The sequence below is a fragment of the Mobula birostris genome, chromosome 9 (assembly GCF_030028105.1).
Source record: "Mobula birostris isolate sMobBir1 chromosome 9, sMobBir1.hap1, whole genome shotgun sequence".
NCBI lineage: Eukaryota > Metazoa > Chordata > Chondrichthyes > Myliobatiformes > Myliobatidae > Mobula > Mobula birostris.
The window spans coordinates 45,614,127-45,631,523 of NC_092378.1; the positions used below are offsets into that span (position 1 = coordinate 45,614,127).

The 17,397-nt window shown below is 44.1% G+C and overlaps 1 protein-coding gene across 13 annotated transcripts in view; it reads right to left on the reverse strand.

Annotated features, from left to right (window-relative positions):
* Positions 1-17,397, reverse strand: part of nrcama (neuronal cell adhesion molecule a) — a 421,555-nt gene that overhangs the window by 44,917 nt on the left and 359,241 nt on the right. For all 13 annotated transcript variants that reach the window (XM_072267965.1, XM_072267972.1, XM_072267976.1 and 10 more), the window contains 3 exons: positions 17,144-17,259; positions 12,885-13,089; positions 9,412-9,534 (listed from right to left, as the gene is read on the reverse strand). In XM_072267965.1, the coding sequence (XP_072124066.1) occupies positions 9,412-9,534; positions 12,885-13,089; positions 17,144-17,259 (444 nt within the window). The remainder of the gene's footprint in view (positions 1-9,411; positions 9,535-12,884; positions 13,090-17,143; positions 17,260-17,397) is intronic.

Here is a 17,397-nt window from a genome sequence, read left to right on the forward strand (position 1 = left end):
TGTCATATTTTAGCTGTCACGCTGACAAATATGCATATGACTTCTGAACGTTGAGGCCAAATTTTGCAATCATAATAAAACAGCAGATTAAATCTGAAGAGTAAAGCTGATTTTTATCTGTTGCCTTTTCCTTTGAAGTCCAGCCATGCAAATATCTATCAAAAGTTTTCAAACGATCCCTTGTCCAATATCAGCAGCTTTTGAAAGACAAGAATGCCTGATTTTGGAATATTTTCTGAATGATCTCGCTCCACATACTTCTGGACTTGCCTACCAAACAAAATAACTGTTCTTTCTTTCCACTCGATCAAATCGTTTGTAAATTTGCCGTGGGGGGGTGGGGGGAGAAAATTCAAGGCTCTTTTACTCTTTGTGGTGTATATGAATGAGAGGCCAAGGTTAGGAGATAAGTAAAATGTACCAAAAGTGTTTGTGAGTTTGATACCAAGGAGAAAGCTTTGAGCTGCAGGGGAATACTAAAGGACTGGTTAAGTGGACAAAATTATAGATTATAGATTATGAGGACACGCAGTCCTCTTTTATTGTCATTTAGTAATGCATGCATTAAAAAATGATACAATATTCCTCCAGTGTGATATCACAGAAACACAGGACAGACCAAGACTGAAAAACTGACAGAAACCACATAATTACAACATATAGTTACAACAGTGCAAGCAATACCGTAACTTGATGAAGAACAGGCCATGGGCACGGTAAAAAAAATTTCAAAGTCTCTCGAAAGTCCCACATCTCATGCAGACAGGAGAAGGAAGAAAACTCTCCCTGCCATGCCCGACCACAGTCCGACTCTGAGTCGTCTGAAAACTTCAAGCCTCCAACCAGCCCTCCGACACCGAGCACCATCTCTGCCGAGCGACTCAACCCCAGCCCCGGCCGCCAGCAGCAGGCAAAGCCAAGGATTTTGGGGCCTTCCCTCTGTGGCAATGTGAGAAGTGTGAGGCAATGGCTTTGGGAAAAACAAACAAGCTCAGAGAATGCACAATAAAGTGCAGGATGTATTAGGTTTGAGGTATAAAAGGATCCTGTATGTGACTGGACAGAGATAAATCCGGTGGACCAGATATTTTGTCTTAATAGGTTAAGGCAGGCAGGATACTTGTCTTATTTGGCTGAGACATAGAATAGAAGAGCAGGAACTATAGGGTACAACTAAACTGCAGTGTATCATTCTGATTAATGTAGTGCAGTAAGATATGGAGAGAAAATAGAGGGAACTTACAAGGGTACGAGCAGAGGTGGGGATTTTAGTTCTATGCGGAGGTGAAGTTTGTTTCTTTGGAACAAAGGAGACAGGGAAATTTAACTCAGGTGTATAAAGTTAGAAGAAACTCAGAGAGGATGGATAAGGGACTTATTCCCCTAAAGAGAGAGGAGGCAAGTTTCAATTAGTTGATACAGAGTTCAGAAAAAGTACTTCTCACTCATTCCCCCACCCCAATATGATTGAGGGCCTAGACCTTGTGTGGAAAAGCAGATGAAGCAAGAAGGCCCCCTTCAATCAGCATCACATTGAAAACGTATCGGGATGAAAACTTGTGGATCCATAAACTGATACAAGAACTAGGAAGTGAGATTACAGAAAATAGATCCTTGCTTGATTGACACGGACATGATAGATCAAAAGAACATTCTATGATTTAATATACCTCTATCTTTGGATGTGAAGAATACAAGACCAAAATACAATTCCAGAATTATCTCCATTTCAGTGGGGGAGGGGGTGAAAAGACCGTTATGTAAATCAATGTCATGTAACAACCTGAGGCAGGACCATTTCTTCTCAGTATTGAAGAGTCTTCATTTTAAACCACCCTTGCCTCACTCAATATACTGAATTGAACTGAATTGACTTTATTACCTACACCCTTCATACACGAGGAGTAAAAATCTTTGCAATATCTCCGTCTAAATGTGCAATGTGCAACTTACTGTAATTTATAATAAATAGTATATACAACAGGACTGTCAATATAACTTAGAAATACACTTGTGTCAGTATGAATTAATCAGTCTGATGGCCTGGTGGAAGAAGCTGTCCCGGAGCCTGTTGGCTTTTATGCTGCAGTACCATTTCCTGGATCGTAGCAGCTGAAACAGTTTGTGGTTGGGGTGACTCCCTAATGATCCTTTGGGCCCTTATTACACACCTGTCTTTGTAAAGGTCCTGAATAGTGGGAAGTTCACATCTACAGATGTGCTGGGCTGTCCGCACCACTCTCTGCAGAGTCCTGCGATTGAGGGAAGTACAATTCCCATACCAAGCAGTCATGCAGCCAGTCAGAATGCTCTCAATTGTGCCCCTATCTTCGGATTTGGGGGCCCTTCTTACAACCATCTGGGGCAAAAGAGGTGCTGTTATGCCTTTTTCACCACACAGCCAGTATGTACAGACCACGTGAGATCCTTGATGATGTTTATGCCAGGAACTTAAAGCCGCTAACCCTCTCAACCCCAGATGCACTGATATCAATAGGGGCTAGCCTTTCTCCATTCCTCCTGTAGTCCACAAACAGCTTCTTTGTTTTTGTGACGTTGAGGGAGAGGTTGTCTTCTTGACACCACTGTGTCCAGGATGACTTCTTCTCTGTAGTCCACCTCATTGTTATTTGAGATTAAGCCAATAAGTGTAGTGTCCTCAGCAAATTTAATTAGCAGCTTGGAGCTGTGGGTGCCAACACAGTCATGGGTATACAGAGAGTAAAGGAGGGGGCTTAGTACACAGCCCTGAGGGGACCTGTGTTGAGGGTTAGTGGGGCAGAGGTGAGGGAGCCCACTCTTACCACCTGTTGGTGATCTGACAGGAAGTCCAGGATCCAGCTACACAAGGCAGGGTGAAGGCCATGGTCTTCTTGTTGAGCCTGGAAAGAATTATGGTGTTGAATGCTGAACTGTAGTCCAAGAACAGCATTCTCACATAAGCCTCCTTCTTCTCCAGATGTGTAAGGACAGTGTGTAGAGCTGTGGCTATTGCGTCATCTGTTAATCAGTTGTGTCGGTAGACAAATTGTAGGGATCCAGTGAAGATGGTAGCAAGCTGCAGATGTAGTCCTTGACCAGCCTCTCAAAGTATTTGCTTTTTATTGAGGTGAGTGTGACAGGACGTCAGTCGTTCAGAAATGTTACCTTGATCTTTTCAGGTACTGGAACAATGGTGGATGCTTTCAAGCAGGAGACTCTACGCTGGGAGAGGGAGAGATTAAAAATGTCTATAAACACTCCTGCCCGTTGTGCCACGCACATTCTGAGTACCCGCCTTAGGATGCCGTCCAATCCTGCAGCCTTGTGGCTGTCCACCCATTGGAAACACATGTGTACTTTGGCCTCAGAGACGACCAAGCTGCCGGTTGCATCATCTGTAAGTCTCTTCAGGGGCTCAGTATTGGCACCATCAAATCGAGCATAAAAAAAGACTTAGCTCATCTGGGAGAGAGGCAGTGATGTTGGAAACTCCACTGCATTTAGCTTTGAAGTCTGCAATGGTGTGCAGACATTGCCATAAGTTGCATGTGTTGTTGGTGGAGAGTTGAGTCTGAATCTTGTCCCTGTGTTGTTGTTTCGCTGCTTTGATGTCTTTGTGCAGACCATAGCTGCATTCTTGAGTTCTGTTGGTCGCCAGCAACATAAGCTATGTGTCGTGTGTAAGTGCTGCTCACACGGAACTGCTGATCTTGATCTGGGGTATCTGGTTTGGATAGACCCTGACCGATTTCTTGGAGGGCAACATCCTTCATGAACTTCCGGATGAAATTCGTGACCCCATCCGTGAACTCAGAGACATCCTCATCATGGGAACCATTCCAGTCGACGTCATTAAAGCGGTCCTGTAGCATGGAGGCCGATTGGTCAGAGCAACAATGGACAGTTCTAACTATGGCCAGCTCTTGTTTCAGTTTCTGCCTGTACTTTGGCAGCAACAAGATGGAGGAGAGATCTGATCTTCCAAACGGCCAGCGAAGGATGGCAGTATAGTGCTCTGACAGAGTTGCTGCCTCACAGTCCTGGCTTTCTGGGTTCAATCCTGATCTACGGTGCTCTCAGTGTGGTCCAGTTCCCTCACATCCTGGGGATACGTGCGTTGGTAGCTTAACTAGTCACTGTAAATTGGCCCAAGCACAGTACTGTGCAAGAGTCTCAGTCACATGGACATATAGCTAGGGTGTCTAAGGCTTTTGTACAGTACTGTATTAGACAACATGGAGTGGAGAGCAAGTTTGTAGATCTCAAACATGAGGAAATCTGCAGATGCTGGAAATTCAAGCAACACACATAAAAGTTGCTGATGAACGCAGCAGGCCAGGCAGCCTCTCTAGGAAGAGGTACAGTCGACGTTTCAGGCTGAGACCCTTCGTCAGGACTAACTGAAAGAAGAGCTAGTAAGAGATTTGAAAGTGGGAGGGGGTGGGGGAGATCCAATCTCCCGGGAGAGGGGAGAAGATGGTGGCACGACGGCAGCGCGCGCAGCCCCTTTGGTGAATGATATCTGTTATCTGTCAAGTAGGGGACCGTGCACAATTCTGATTTGATGGAGACAGACCTGAGAGTACGGAGGAACATCTGGAAAAACTTCTGAAATGCCCGCTTCGCTGCCACTGCTACTGTGTGGTAACCGGAATCCCCGGAGCAGAAGGCCCCGAATCCTCGGCTTTGCTTGTTTCAGCGGCCAGGGCTAGGTCGAAGGCGCTCGGCAGAGGATAGCGCTCAGGAGGCTGTATCAGAGAGTCTGATCGGAAGCCCGGAGTTTTCGGACGGATGGACTCAGTGTCGGCTGTGGTTGGCTGCTTCCAAGGTATCGGCAAGTTGACGGTGCCTGGAGGTTTATGGTAGGGAGTTTCTCGCTCCTGCCACCTGCTATTGGGGACTCGGGAGTCGATGGACTCGGGACTTTGAGACTTTTTTTTACTGTGCCCATGGTCTGTTCTTCATCAAATTATGGTATTGCTTTACACTGCTGTAACTATATGTTATAATTATGTGGTTCTGTCAGTGTTAGTCTTTGGTCTGTCCTGTTTTCTGTGATATTCCTCCGGAGAAACATTGTATCATTTCTTAATGCATGTATGTATTTCTAAATGACAATAAAAGAGGACTGAGTATTCTTATAATCTAAATGATAGGAGAAGACAGGAGGGGGAGGGATGGAGCCAAGAGCTGGACAGTTGATTGGCAAAAGGGATATGAGAGGATCATGGGACAGGAGGCCCAGGGAGAAAGAAAAGGGGGAGGGGGGGAAAAACCAAAGGATGGGCAAGGGGTATGATGAGAGGGACAGAGGGAGAAAAAGGAGAGAGAGAAAAAGAATGTGTGTATATAAATAAATAGTGGATGGGGCACGAGGGGGAGGTGTGAACATTGACTTCTCAAACTTCTGCTAATTTCCTGCCTCCCCCTCGTGCTCCATCCATTATTTATTTATATACACACATTCTTTTTCTTTCTCTCCCTTTTCTCCCTCTGTCCCCCTCACTGTACCCCTTTGCCCATCCTCTGGTTCCGCCCCCCCCCCCTTTTCTTTCTCCCTGGGCCTCCTGTCCCATGGTCCTCTCATGTCCCTTTTGCCAATCAACTGTCCAGCTCTTGGCTCCATCCCTCCCCCTCCTGTCTTCTCCTGTCATTTCAGATCTCCCCCTCCCCCTTTCAAATCTCTTACTAGCTCTTCTTTCAGTTAGTCCTGATGAAGGGTCTCGGCCCGAAACGTCATCTGTACCTCTTCCTAGAGATGCTGCCTGGCCTGCTGCGTTCACCAGCAACTTTTATGTGTGTAGTTTATAGATCTGACAGGAGCAAAGGATGTTGGAAATGTTAAAGGTGGAGTGCTGTGTGAGGGGAGTGGGGCAGATTGCAGAGAAAGAATGCCAGAGGTGGGAGGTGGTGTGGGTGCTGACAACCCAGTCCAGAGACACAAGGCAAGGTCACTAGATTCCAAACAATTGGTTGATTGATCATTACGGAATGTCTCCCTTCCCCTTTCCCCAACCATGATATCTCTCCTTGCCTCCTTCTCACTCTCAGTGCACAATAGAGACCCATATCAGAATCAGATCTATCATAGATGTAACATAAAGATTTTTATTCCTCAGATATGTGAAGGATGTAAGTAATAAAGTCAATTCAATTTATGATGGCAGAATATACTATTAATGGTAAGGCTCTTGGCAGTGTGGAGAGTCAGAGGGATCTTGGGGTCCGAGTCCATTGGACTATGCTCAAGTCTCTAGATGGTTGCTCCACATGAATGCTCCAGATGGCTCTTGATGTGAGTTGGCAACAGCGCATGACGCACACCTAGCTCTATGACGACCTACCGATGCTCACCACTAAAATCAAGGTGAGAAGACTGCAACTAGCAGGGCACTGTCTACGCCACCCCGAGCTACCTGCCAGCCTAGTCATCATATGGGAGCCCAAGCATAGGAGGATGAACCCTGGGCGCCCTCCCAAGACTATGGTCAACACGCTCCTAGAAGACAGCGGCGCGGCTAATGTAGGTGAACTGAACGCACTGATGAGGGGGAGAGAGAAGTGGAGAGTCCGTCATCCCCCCTAGGCCTGAGTCAGAGGAGGAGGAGGAGTCCACAGGACACTCAAAGCTGCTGCGCAGGTTGACTCTGTGGTTAAGAAGGCCTACAGTGCATCGGCCTTCATCCATTGCAGGATTGAGTTTAGGAGCCGAGAGTTAATGTTACAGCTATATCGGACCCTGGTCAGATCCCACTTGGCGTACTGTGCTCCGTTCTGGTTACCTCACTATAGGAAGGATGTGGAAACTATAGAAAGGGTGCAGGGGAGATTTACAAGGATGTTACTTAGATGGGGGAGGATGTCTTATGAGAATAGGTTGAGTGAACTCGGCCTTTTCTCCTTGGAGAGGTGGATTATGAGAGGTGACTTGGTAGAGGTGTATAAGATGATGAGAGGCATTGACTGTGTGGATAGTCAGAGGGTTTTTGCCAGGGCTGAAACGGCTAACACAAGAGTTTTAAGGTGCTTGGAAGTAGGTACAGAGGAGATGGGATAAGTTTTTTTCACACAGAGAGTGGTGAGTGCGTGGAATGGGCAGCCGGCGACGGTGGTGGAGGCGGATACGACAGGCTCTTTTAAGAGACTCCTGGATAGGTACATGAGGCTTAGAAAAATAGAGGGCTATGGGTAACCCTAGGTAATTTCCAAAGTAAGTACGTGTTTGGCCCAGCATTGTGGGCTGAAGGGCCTGTATTGTGCTGTAGGTTTTCTATGTTTCTGTTGCAATTCAATTCATTAAACTTCTTTGTTTTTTTTTGCAGCAGCAGTACAGTGCAATACATAAAATTACTACAGTATTGTGCAAAAGTCTTAGGCTACGTCCCTACCTATAGATATGCGTCTAAGACTTTAGCACAGTACTGTATATAGGTGAGTAGCAGAATCTGGAGTGGGGGTGGGGGGGGGAGTCAAACAGGATGTGGAAAGATCAAAATAGGATTAGTGTAATTGGGTGCCTGATGACTAGCATGAATGTATTGGGCAGAAAGGCCTGCTCCATGCTGTATGACTCTATGACTCTCATTACTTATTATTAAATCATCATTTACTATTTCCACCTATCAGGGAAGAGAGAGTTCGCTACGTCTTTTCAGGGGAAAAATATTGGTCAATTTTAACCTGAGCACACCAGAATGCCTGTAGCAGAGATAAATTCCTGGCTTAGCACAGTGTTCCCAAAACTGCTCCATCTTGGTGCTGGTGTGAAATGAAAATGAATCTCACACTGCCACATTCTTGGGATTTACCCAACATTATCAATCAAAAGGCATATGAAAAAGCCAGGGCTGTAAGACAGTGAGCGGTGGTGGCAGACTGGATGTGGAGAGGATGGTTCCTCCTGTGGGCAAGCCTAGAACCAAGGGTCATTGATTAAAAATAAGAGGTCACCCTTTTCAGCAGAAAAGAGGCAAAAATGTTTCTCACAGTGCATTGCGAGCCTTTGGAACTCATTCCCAAAGGGTGGTGTTAGTAGTGTCTTTGAATACCTTTAGGATAGATAGAATCATAGAAACAGGCGCTTCAGCACAACTCATTCATATTGACCAAGGTGCCTTCCTGAGGAAGTCTCATATGCCTGTACTTGACCCATATCCATCCACACCTTCCCTGTCCATGAACCATCTTAATGTCTTTTAAATATTGTAATTTACTCATTTAAGTTTGGTTATTTCATTTCATTTCCCACCAATTCTCATGAGGCTTGGTGGGATAAATATGGGTTATTGTTTACTGTGGTGGTGGGGGAAGAATGGCCATTCAAGAGGAAAATGAAAGAGATTTCTTCACACATCTTTCCGTAGCTTTGCAATTCTCTGTCTAAAATGGTTGTGGAGGCTCGGTTACTGAATATTCAATAGGTTTTTAGATGGTCAATAGATACTGAGGGAATCAAGGGGTATGGGGTCAGTGTAAGACCACAGACACAAGGTAAAAGATCAGCTGTGATGTTCTATAAGGTCAGAATGGCTGATACCTGCGTTTACATAGATGCTTAAGCTTTTCTGCTGTACTCTACCAGGAGTACTCTTATAACAAGGAAAAGTGTGACATAGATTACAAGCTGCAAAGCACCAGACTGTTTGTCCAGAAAAATTCTAGCTTAAATTGTGGGGTTAACACAAGAATAAGAACAGCTTCTGCTCCCACCCCATCATTCCATGTGATGATCAAGACTAGGTGCAAGAGGGTCACATCTCCACACAAAGTAGGACTGGTTTTGGGCAATGTAAGCACACTGGCTGAGTCGGGCATCACAGTGAAGAGGATTTCAGACACACTTCTAAATCTTGTGGAGCGCTCAGTTCAAAAAGACAACATGCAACAGCCTTCAGGGAAAGTCGTGGATTGCAACATTAACTGTTTATTCACCTCCATAGATACTGCCTAACCTGCTGAGTAACTCCAGCTTTTTGTGTGTGTGACTCTGGATTTCCAGCATCTGTAGAATCTCATGTGCTTCCAGTAAACCTTGGAAATACTCTGCAGGTCAGACAGCATTGGATGAAGAATAATTAGGCAGAAATGTTAACTTTTGTTTTTCTTTGAATTTTTAACAATTGCTGGTTTACCTTCTAGACTTACAGCGCCCACTGGAGATGTAATTCAGGAAGCATCAAGCAGCCGAGCACATCATGTGCTTGGTTAAAGGGGCGGCACAAAAGACTAAAGATGCTGGAATCTAGAGCAGCTCAGCATCTGGTTGTGATCTGAAATGGCAACTATCCACAGATGCTGCCCCTTGGATGAAAATGGACAATAAACATATTAGACAACACATCAGAAGCCAGAGGAACCCACGGGATGTGTTGGCCAATGGAACACAGACAATTGAAGGTTATACACTATTCTTACAATGCAGTTACTTACTGCGCTGGTACTTCAGTGTGTATCCTTTGAGAATGCCGTTTGGGTGAAGTGGTGGGGCCCACTGCAACGTCAAGGAATCAAGCATTGGGCTTGTAATCTTCAAGTATGCTGGTGAACTAGGCACTAATGAAAAACACAAGTCGAAACATTATACAATAATGCAACCAGATGGGTAAATTACATTTAGTTCTGTTTCTTCTGGAAAGATCCAAGATAGAAAGAACAAAATAGATTTTTCTAAGATAGAAAAAAACAGAAACCGGCAAAATAAGAGACACAAGAGATTCTGCAGACGCTGAAAATCTTGAGCATACAAAGTAGTGGAAGAACTCAGGAGGTCAAGCAGCATCTGTGGAAGGAAATGAATAATTGACACTTCAGGTTGTACGTTGACTACTCATTCTCCTCCATAGATGCTGCCTGACCTGCTTGGTACCTCCAGCATCTTGAGTGTACCAGCAAAATAAATTTGCCTTTACAAATACTTAGGGAAAGCTTGGGTGATGGTAAAAGTGGAAATGAACATATGGTCCCTCAATTCACATCTGCAGCATGGGTTAAATAAAGCTGCAGTTATATCATTATACATTAACTGACTGCATCCCTAAAGCCTAGTGACTTATGTACAATGGCAAACACAACAAACACTGTATCCCGTCAAGGTAATTGAAACCAGTTCATCTCCTTTTATTAGTGGTCTGGCTCTGGAGGAGTCCTCCAACAAGTTCAATAGTGTCCTTCTATAATCTAAGCTGCTGAAAAATATGACTGACAGCACACTGAATATCTGAGCATATCATTAACAGAGCTGGAATTTGATAAAGAATACATTTTTCTCCTTTCTTTTAACCCATGTGGAATTTCTAATAATTCCAGTTTAAGGCCATCAACATTTTAAATGTGTCCCTGATTTAGTGGCTTGTGCAAGTTGATGTGAATAATAGCTAATTATTAATGGGTTCTGGATTAAACTAAAAATGAGAAACATAACTAATACTCCATTCACTGCATAAATTAAAGTTTGAAATGATCTGAAGACTAGCAATGTATTAATTACAAAAACACTTCGTTGACCAAACATGTCAAATGAGGTAAGGTGGAGATAGAGGTGATGTGACTGCAATATCTTATTCCTTATTTTTTCAACAACATGGAAGGAGGCCATTTGACCCATCAGGTCAATGCTAGCTCTCGGGGAGCAGCTGCATCAGTCCTATTCTCTGTAACTTTATTCTCTCCAATACTCTTTTGTTATGAACTTACCATACTGGGTAGTTTACAGTAACTAACCCTCAGCAGTCTGTGGAAGGATACCAGAACACACAGAGGAAATCCCCATGGTCAGAGAGAGAACAGAGGAATTCCACACAAGTGTAACTGAGGTCAGAATCAAACCCGAGTTCTGGAAGACAATAGTACTAAATGCTGTGCTATTGTGTCAGTTAGTAGGATGCTATGTGGCCCAGGGCTCCCTCACCAGAAATAAGGCAGTTAAGTTTAATAGTTGAATCCTGGAGGTAGACACATTCTCTTTGGTTAGACAGTGACCAGGATTAACTTTGAGTTCTGTAACTTTGAGTTGAGAGAGGTCAGCTGAGAAGATTATCGGGGTCTCTCTTCCCGCCATTACAGACATTTACACCACACGCTGCATCCGCAAAGCAAACAGCATTATGAAGGACCTCACACACCCCTCATACAAACTCTTCTCCCTCCTGCCATCTGGCAACCGGCACCGAAACATTCGGGCTCTCACAACCAGACTATGTAACAGTTTCTTCCTCCAAGCCATCAGACTCCTTAATACCCAGAGCCTGGACTGACACCAACCTACTGCCCTCTACTGTGCCTATTGTCTTGTTTATTATTTATTGTAATGCCTGCACCGTTTTGTGCACTTTATGCAGTCCTGGATAGGTCTGTAGTCTAGTGTAGTTTTTGTGTTGTTTTACATAGTTCAGTGTAGTTTTTGTATTGTCTCATGTAGCACCATGGTCCTGAAAAACGGTGTCTCGTTTTTACTGTGTACTGTACCAGCAGTTATGGTCGAAACGACAATAAAGAGTGACTTGACCTGACTTGACAAGGATATGATTTTGCCTCAGGCAGATAAAAGGAGGAGAAATCACTGCCTTTGAGGCATTAGCTTCTGGCTTTCTGTCTGGTCAAGAAGAAAGATTGCAGACAGGGTGGACAAACCGATCACGTGTCTGAGATAAAGGAAATGATTGAAATAAGGGAAGTGTAAAGGAATGCTGTGGTCGAATGTGATGGCGCAATCACTGGCTGATACTGCTACTAAATGTGCTGAACGTTGAAGTGTCTGGAACTAGGGAACATTGTCTCAGTACCAGAGGCAGGTTATTGGCACTGGGATAACAAGAAATCTCTTCCTTTAGTATGTGATAAACCTTTGGAATTCTCTACCTCGTAGGGTTGTGGAGGCACAGTTATATTTCATTCAGAACAACAATCGAAGGATTTCTAGAGATTGGGGAGTACGGGTACATGGGGATAGCACAGGAGGGTTCCACTGAGGAGCTGGCCATCTTGAACCCATTCTCCAAGCCATGAATTCTTCCCTGAGTTGTATTCTCACAGGTCTTGTGTAAAAAATAAGGATATTTGCTTGTTGCTGGCAAAAAGTTTGGAGCAAATGATGCAGAGAGCTTCACAGACTGTACTGTACATGCTCTTTTGCTTCTAGTTTTTGTACAGCATGAGTACAAACACTCTCCCACCATGAAACCTAATATGGGTATTCTTGAAAACCAACTTATGACTCCATATCTTGACTGAGTAGTTGTCACTTTACAGATATATAAATATTTTAAATACTCCAATTAAAAGAAAAAATACCCTATTCATATAACTGAATTTTCTCTTCTTGTGTACTCTGGTCACACAAACAAGCTGCCACCTTCCAGATGCCATTTTTCTGCTGGCCAGCAGGGGGCAGGGTATTACCACAATGGAAAAGGAGAGGACCAGGAAAGAAAACTCCAAATGGAATAACTCAGAGCAAAATTAAAATAGTGACCTGCAGATAAAAGCTAGGATCATGGTGCTTGGTGAAACTCTTAGCATCTATTTTCAGACGTGGATATTTCATTGCTGCTATACTTTATGTCACACAACATCTTGTGTTGGAGACACATAAGATGAACTGCGATGCCATGGCAGAAATCCTGCACATTTGCTCTAATGCAGAGACACCTTCAGCAAGTTAAGGTTGAAGGGAACTTGCAGTGGGAATAAATGCTGATCTGATGCCCTGACTTCAAAATGAAAGAAATGGTCCCATTTTGTTTCTCATATGAAAAGCTGTGACAAATTATGAGAGACATCAAACCGTAACACCCAGAAGCCACGGGCGTATTTTAATGGGTTTTGGAGATGGAATGGCAGCTGAGAAGTACATGGCAATGAGTAGAGAACAAAAGCTTCAATCAACTGCGTATTGTACACCTTACCTCCCTCAGGAGTTTTCAGTATCATATCAGGACTTGGAGGTCCATCTCCTTTCCCATTGAAGACACGAACGTTGAGCTTATAAACACTGAATGGCTCCAACCCTGGCAACATGCCGTGACTCTTATTTCCACTAAAGGTCAGGATCTTCATCTCTTCGTGCCGTTTGCTCCTTTTGAGGAGGCTTCCTTGCTTCCAGTAATAGATCTGAGTGTAAAATAAGCAGAGGAAAGGAGTAATCTGCATTGATAAGCTGCCTTTTATTCCCTCAAGGCTGCCCAAAGCCTCAGTGAATTAATTCTCACATGCATTTCATGTTCTCTTTTGTGTGTACAGTAAACTCCACAATAAAATGCATAATAAGGTGACAGAAATAAATTAGTTTAATGTGTTGGTTAAAGAAGGAACTTTGTTCAGGGCACTGGGAGAACATTATAGATTTTACAAAGTTCTACTGGATTCTACTATGAAAAAATGTCAGATGAGTCTGTTTATTTTCCATATCCTTTCTCAATTCTCTATTGCTTGCCTCTATTCAAGGGGAGAAGATGGCGGCGCGACGACAGCGCGCGTGGCCTCTCCGGTGATGACTATCTGTTATCTGACAAGTAGGGGACCATGCACAATTCTGATTTGATGGAGACGGACATGAGAGTACGGAGGAACATCTGGAGAAACTTCTGAAATGCCCGCTTTGCTACCGCTGCTACTGTGTGGTAACCAGAATCTCCGGAGCTGAAGGCCTCGAAATCCTCTGCTTTGCGTGTTTCAGCGGCCGGGGCGAGGTCAAAGGCGCTCAGGAGGCTGTATCGGAGAGGCTGGTGGGATGCTCAAATTTTCGGACGGATGGACTCAGTGTCGACTGTGGTCAGCTGCTTCCAAGGTATCGGCAAGTTGACGGTGCCTGGAGGCTTATGGCAGGGAGTTTCTCCCTTTTGCCGCTGCTATCTGGGACTCGGGAGTCGATCGACTCGGGGACTTTGAGACTTTTTTTTTACTGTGCCTATGGACTGTTCTTCATCAAATTATGGTATTGCTTTGCACTGCTGTAACTATATGTTATAATTATATGGTTTTGTCAGTGTTATTCTTTGGTCTGTCTTCTTTTCTGTGATATCACGCCGGAGAAACATCATATCATTTCTTAATGCATGTAGGCATTTCGAAATGACAATAAAAGAGGACTGAGTGTTCTCATAATCTATTCTCTTCCTAAAGGACACTGACTTACTGCCAGCTGAGATTCCTTGTAACCCTCCACTATGTCGTCCAATCTGTCTCCCGGATGGGAGCCCAGAGAATGACTACAGGTTCAGCCTGCTTCTATCCAACCTCAACAGTGTACACCTCCAAGGATCAAACAGCAGCAATCAGGAGCTTGTTCCATCACATCCTTGAGAAATCATTTTTTGCCAGATGTAGCACGTTATATCCCCCACCCCCCATCTGCTGTGACCATTTGCAACTTCCCTGGATTCATCTTTCAATTTGTCTTTGACTATGATCTCCTTCAAAACATCCACCACTGTCCCTGTAACTAAAAAGACCAAGCAAACATGTCTGAATGACTGGTGTCCTGTCACACTCACCTCAACACTAAGCAAATGCTTTGAGAGGCTGGTCAAGGACTACATCTGCAGCTTGCTACCACCCACACTGGACCCCTAGAATTCGCCTACCCACACAACCGATTGACAGATGACACAGTAGCCACAGCCCTACATACCGTCCTTACACAGCTGGAGAAGAAGGATGCTTATGTGAGAATGCTGTTCTTGGACTGCAGTTCAGCATTCAACACCATAAGCCCCTCCAGGCTTGACAACAAGCTTAGAGACCTTGGCCTTCACCCTGCCTTGTGCAGCTGGATCCTGGATTTCCTGTCCGATTGCCGGCAGGTGATAAGAGTGGGCTCCCTCACCTCTGACCCTCAACATAGGAGCCCCTCAGGGCGGTGTCCTTACCCCCCTCCTTTACTCTCTGTATACCCATGACTGTGTCGCCACCCACAGTTCCAATCTGCTAATTAAATTTGCTGATGATACTACTTTGATTGGCCCTATCTCAAATAATAATGAGGCAGTGTACAGAGAAGAAGTCATCACCCTGACACAGTGGTGCCAAGAAAACAACCTCTCCCTCAACGTCGCAAAAACAAAGGAGCTGGTTGTGGACTACAGAAGGAATGGAGACAGGCTAACCCCGCTTGTCATCAATAGATCTGGGCTTAAGAGGGTGAACAGCCTTAATCTCCTCAGCATACACATCACTGAGGATCTCACGTGATCTGTACATACCAACTGTGTGGTGAAAAAAGCACATCAGCACCTCTTTCATCTCAGACAGTTGAAGAAGTTTGGCATGAGTCCCCAAATCCGAAGTACTTTCTATAGGGGCACAATTGAGAGCATCCTGACTGCCTGCATCACTGCCTGGTATGGGAACTGTACTTCACTCAATCACAGGACACGGCAGAAGTGGTGCGGACAGCCCAGCGCATCTGTAGGTATGAACTCCCCACTTCTCAGGACATTTACAAAGACAGGTGTGTAAAAAGGGCCCAAAGATTCATTGGGGACCCGAGTCACTCCAACCACAAACTGTTCCAGCTGCTACCATCTGGGAAACAGTACCGCAGCATTAAAGCCAGGATCAACAGGCTCCGGGACAGCTTCTTCCACCAGGCCATCAGACTGATTACTTCATGCTGATACAATTGTATTTCTATGCTGTATTGACTGTCCTGCTGCACATACTATTTATTACAAAATACTATAAATTGCACATTGCACATTTAGATGGAGATGTAACATAAAGATTTTTACTCCTCGTGTATGTGAAGGATGTAAGAAATAAAATCAATTCAATTCAATTGAATTTTGTTTTTTACCATTATTCCTCAGTCATCACTGCCCTTCAGCCTATCCCTTTCAGTCGGGGCTTGGCATCAGTAATATTTTCAGGTTTTTATGAAAGGTGAACTTTCGCCCATTTGATTGGATGCCATTGTCTTCAGGAATGGTTTTGGGTGAGAAAAGGAAGCAGTGGAATGTAATAAACTACATATAAATATCATGACTTTCATTCTTTCAAGAAATTGTTTCTGTCTGCAGAGCTGCTGCGTACTAGTTGCATTATTTCAGGAACAGAAATCGTAACTGATTTCCCAATGTCTAATCTATAAAGAAAGCCCATCATAAAGGGGACAATGTTCCCTGGCTCCAGACACTTAACATCCAGCACATTCAGTAGCAGAATCAGCCACTGACTGCATCATTGTATTCAACCACAAAATTCCTTTTTCATTTTCCTCATTTCAATCACTTCCTTTCCCTCAGTTTGTCCATCTTCTCTGTAATCTTCCTTCTTACCCAGACGGAAAGAAGGTACAGAAACCTCAGGACTCACACCACCAGGTTCAGGAACTGTTTGCTTGTTTGCTTATTTGTTTACTGGTTGATTGAGATATAATATGGAATAGGCCCTTCTGGCCCTTTGAGATACCTAACTCTAGCCTAATTATACAGCAATTTATAATGACCAATTAACCTGATAACTGGTACATCTTTGGACTGTGGGATGAAACCAGAGCACACAGGGGAAACCCGCACTATCGCAGGGAGAATATACAAAATCCTTACAGACAGCGGTGGGAATTGAACCTGGGTCGCTGGTACTGTAAAGTGTTATTATCCTTCAACCATCAGGTTCTTGAACCAAAGGGGATAACTTCACTTGCCCCTCATTGAAATGTTCCCAAAACTTATGGACTCATTTTCAAGGATTCTTCATCTCATGTTCTTGATATTTATTGCTTATTTGTTTATTATCATTCTTTCTTTCTTTTTGTATTTGAACAATTTGTTGTCTTTTGCACACTGGTCGAACACCCAAGTTGGTGCGATATTTCATTGATTCTATTAAGGATATTATTCTATCATGGATTATTGAGTATGCCTGCAAGAAAATGAATCTCAGGGTTGTATTTGGTGACATATATGTACTTTGACAATAAATTCACTTAGGCAAGACGTTCATGCCACAAAGCAGAGATTTCTCCCCTGGTTCCTCTGAGGACCTTTTATTTGCAGGGACGCAGTCATATCTGACTGTGATCAACCAACTTCGAAGGTAACTGCAGTAGACACTATGGTCTTTGTCAAGTTCCGTCCAACATGTAGATCAACCGAGTGACTGGATGAGCTGATTATCTGTAACCCGAAGCAGTACCGAGAGCTGCAAACTCAGTCCGTCCACTTACTTTATATCCCTTGAGGAATCCACGGACAGATTTTGGTGGAACTGGATCCCAGTGAACCTTTGCAAGTGTGCTGTTCACAACATGGACTCGCACGTTGCTGGGAGCCAACATCGGTACTGGAAATGAAACACTCCAATTATTTTCCCATAGTCAGTAAGTGCAATGGAATTTGTAAGTCCACGTGAACACCAACAGAAATTGCATCACTTATGTCCCTTAAAAACAGATTTGCAGTTGTTTTCTCTCTTCAAGTT